The sequence below is a fragment of the Phanerochaete carnosa genome (assembly GCF_000300595.1).
Source record: "Phanerochaete carnosa HHB-10118-sp unplaced genomic scaffold PHACAscaffold_493, whole genome shotgun sequence".
NCBI classification, from domain to species: Eukaryota; Fungi; Basidiomycota; class Agaricomycetes; order Polyporales; family Phanerochaetaceae; genus Phanerochaete; species Phanerochaete carnosa.
In genome coordinates, this window is record NW_006768120.1 from 1 (window position 1) to 3312 (window position 3312).

At 52.4% G+C, this 3312-nt stretch overlaps 1 protein-coding gene across 1 annotated transcript; it reads right to left on the reverse strand.

The window, feature by feature from the left end:
- Window positions 1–116: 116 nt before the first annotated feature.
- Window positions 117–1230, reverse strand: PHACADRAFT_202699 (uncharacterized protein; the record flags this gene model as incomplete). The annotated part of the gene is made up of 4 exons (XM_007402854.1): window positions 117–137; window positions 201–219; window positions 272–1100; window positions 1155–1230. 4 exons carry the CDS (start codon window positions 1228–1230, stop codon window positions 117–119), a joined length of 945 nt encoding a protein of 314 aa, XP_007402916.1.
- Between the last annotated feature and the right edge of the window lie 2082 nt (window positions 1231–3312).

A 3312-nucleotide genomic window follows, 5' to 3' on the forward strand; every position in this document is an offset into this window, starting at 1 on the left:
GGCCAGCCAAACGATCCGGCGAACCGACCATGCTTGAAAAAGACTTTGAGCATCGCCCGTCCCAGGAGATGGACCCGTAACGAAAAGCAGGCGGCGGGTCACAGTCAATCCGACGCTCAGAGAGAAAATGTAGATATCTGCAGGCGACCAACGCGTGATGTGAGCCACGAACGTGATGAATGATAGAGCGAAACGCTGACCTTCGCCCATGCGATGTCTCTGATATACATGACTCGTAGTGTGTCCGTCGGACTTGGAGCAACAGAGCCACGATAGCTGAACAATGGCGAGGACATCCGGGGGTACAATCGCACTTGCGTCGACACGCATTGAGTATCTGTGGCGAGTGCTCGCGGCGGCGAAAAGCCAAGCGAGTGGCCAGTGTTCGGAAGTGCCAAACGACGCGGCACGCCGGATACGTTCGAATCCCGAGCCGCACGAGACGAGCTGTGTCGGAGAGCCCTCGGTCGCCGGCCATCTGACGGCCCCGAGAGAGAGCCCTTCGAGATGCGGCAGTGCGCCAAGAACGCGGATCAGACCGGACGACGAAGGGAAGCGCATGCTGATCAGCTGGAGCGAGCGCAGGCTATGCAGCCCGTTGAGCACCGGCCTGTCGCGCCACGCGTAGATGCGCATGTACCCGAAATGCCCAGCGACCCGCAGGTAGGAGAGGTTGGGCAAGAACTGCAGAAGCGTCCTCCATTGTGGCCAGGGCATCTGCATCGCATCGCCCTTGCGACGGTTTCGGAAGAAGACTGAAGTAATGCGCTCGCGCAACCAGCTCGACATTGGGTTCTTAAGAATGTTGGTGAGGATTTGGATGTGTTCTGGGGACTCGAGACATGGCTGCTGGAAGAGAAAGTGTCGGAAGGAGCGGCACCAGTGCCAACAGACTAGTGAAATGTGCGAGATCCGGCACTTGATGGCACGTTGGCGTTTTTTGCGAGTTATGCTCATATCGTTGTGGACAACTGCTACGAGATGGTCGAATATGACTGCGAAGACTTCGACCGGAAGGGCATGCCAGAGAGATACAGCGCCGGGTGCAAATTCGTTAACGGAGAGGTCATTGTCAGCCAGGTTTGTATGATTCTTCGGGACTAGTAACGGGTGGTCAAGATTAAAACGTAGCTTGTGAGAAAATGAGGTCTGACCTTCGCCCCCATCCTCTGGACCTTTGGAATTGTGCAGTGAAACACTGACGGGCGACCCCGAAGCCGTCATCTCCATCGAACGGTCGTTCGGAGTGACTTTGAGCAGGTTTAGCCATCTTTTTATCAGATATGCATGAGGAGGAAAACAGACCTTGAGGTACGTAGTCCGACGTGCAGGACAGCCCGGCAGCTGTCTAGTCTTGTACAATTTGCGCGCATCAAATTGCACACATGTCATCAAAATCGGCCAGTGTTTCAAATTTCAGGCCTAGCCTGTTCGATTGTACGGTCTTGGCGGAAAGTTGCGAGGACGCTACGTGACTAGCCCACCTAAACATTCTAGTATACCGATGCTTTCATGAGCGAAAATGTAGACGAAAATGGTGCGCAGGGTAACAAGAAAAGACGAGATGACTTCAGGGATCGCACCGAGGGTCGGGCGTGATGTCAGTTGCCAAGCAAATGTTACGGATCATGCCAGAAAATCTGATCGAGATCAAAATTACTAGAGTGCATGACGCAAATGTTGCCTCGTTCAGCGACAGGCCGGTCGCAGTGTGGGCCCTAGCCAAGGCAGCAAAGCAATGACCCGTACTTGTCGGGACAAATTCATTGCTTGTAAATAGACACATAAATACAGAATGCGCGTGCAGGCCAGAGGCGTGAAACGGGGCATCGTATCCGCGAGGCAAGCCCAGACAGAAAGCTGAAGCGGCCCTCGGGCCTCGGCCGGTTCATACACCCAAAGTCGTGGGCGCCGGCGACCTGAGCGGACACCCGCACCTGCGGTCGGCCGTTTTAGGTACTCAAGCCTTGGAGGGAAGCTGCGTGAAGAACGGTTTCGCATTTCGTCGAGCCGAATGGCGGGTTGCATCGCGAACGCGGTGCCAGAGTATGATCACGAATTTTTGGGCGTAGTCTTAGGCGTGCTGGACGTGAAACTTGTCAACAGCCGCATGTAGTTCAGGGATTGAGAAAAGGAGAGACATACTTCTGTGACGCAGTCATATCTGTTTGATGGTCGGGCTGTAATAGTAAGGCTGGCGCAGGCTGTACGACATCGGCACATTGGGCGGTCAAATATAATGCATTATAATGCACCGTCGGGCATTTATAATGCGTTATAATGCGATTTTTAGTGATTTTTGAGTTTATAATGCAAGATAACGGACCAGATCGCATTATATTGCATTTTAATGCAATATAATCTCCGTCCCTTTTTGCCGATGGATGGCAGGGATAGACGCCGGCGCATCCCAGGGAATGTAACACCTTCTGGGAATAAGTCTGCAGGCAATCCAATATCAGACACTAACCGATTCACGGCCAGGTAATACTGGTGTCGTGAGCTGCAAAGAAGCATGGCGGCAACAACCCTCGTCATGTACAGGTGTAGCGATCGAAGTGGGCTACATGAGAATCGACGCGTCAGTATAATGCATTCGCAGACGGAAACCATACGTACCAGCACCATGGAAGAACGAAAGAGAGGAGGCAAAAGACGTAAAGAGGCTCTAGAGTGAGAAATCCTAAGGGCTTGTCGCACGTTCCAGCACCGGCTCATAGAGGCAAGTCCAACACGCCGTCGTGAGCCCGCCGCAACGGCATCATATGATTCATACCTGTCCTCATCCTGCCAAATCACACGAACCCATCACATGTGTGATTCTAAACATAAAATGATGACAATCGACTCAGCAGCAGTAAGCATTATGCTATGCTTCATAGATCACATCTAACAAGATGAGAGCGGTTCGTTGGCTGCAAGAGGCGTCAGTCAAGCTGGGGAATATCGTGGTTGTCAGTTGCTCAGATAAAGTGATTAGAACATAACCAATCAGGATTCGTCACATGCAGGGGAAACAGAGGTCGCACCGTACCGCGTCTATAGCGTAATCCGAGTCGGCGTCGGCTGGACTCGGAATCTCAACGGGCGCTTTGAATGACATTTGTAAAGGGTATTCTGAATGACTGTACCGAAAGATTGTCCAAAGACCGAGGCCGCATGTCAACTTCTGAGTTCGCAGTAGTAGTCGAACATGCCCATCAGAAGTTGCTGAGAGCCGCCGTCAGCGATAGCACAAGGCGAATAAAACTACTGCAACAGCTCTTTGAGAAGGCAGCCGTTGGCCTTGTACAAGCTTTGACGAAATTGTGT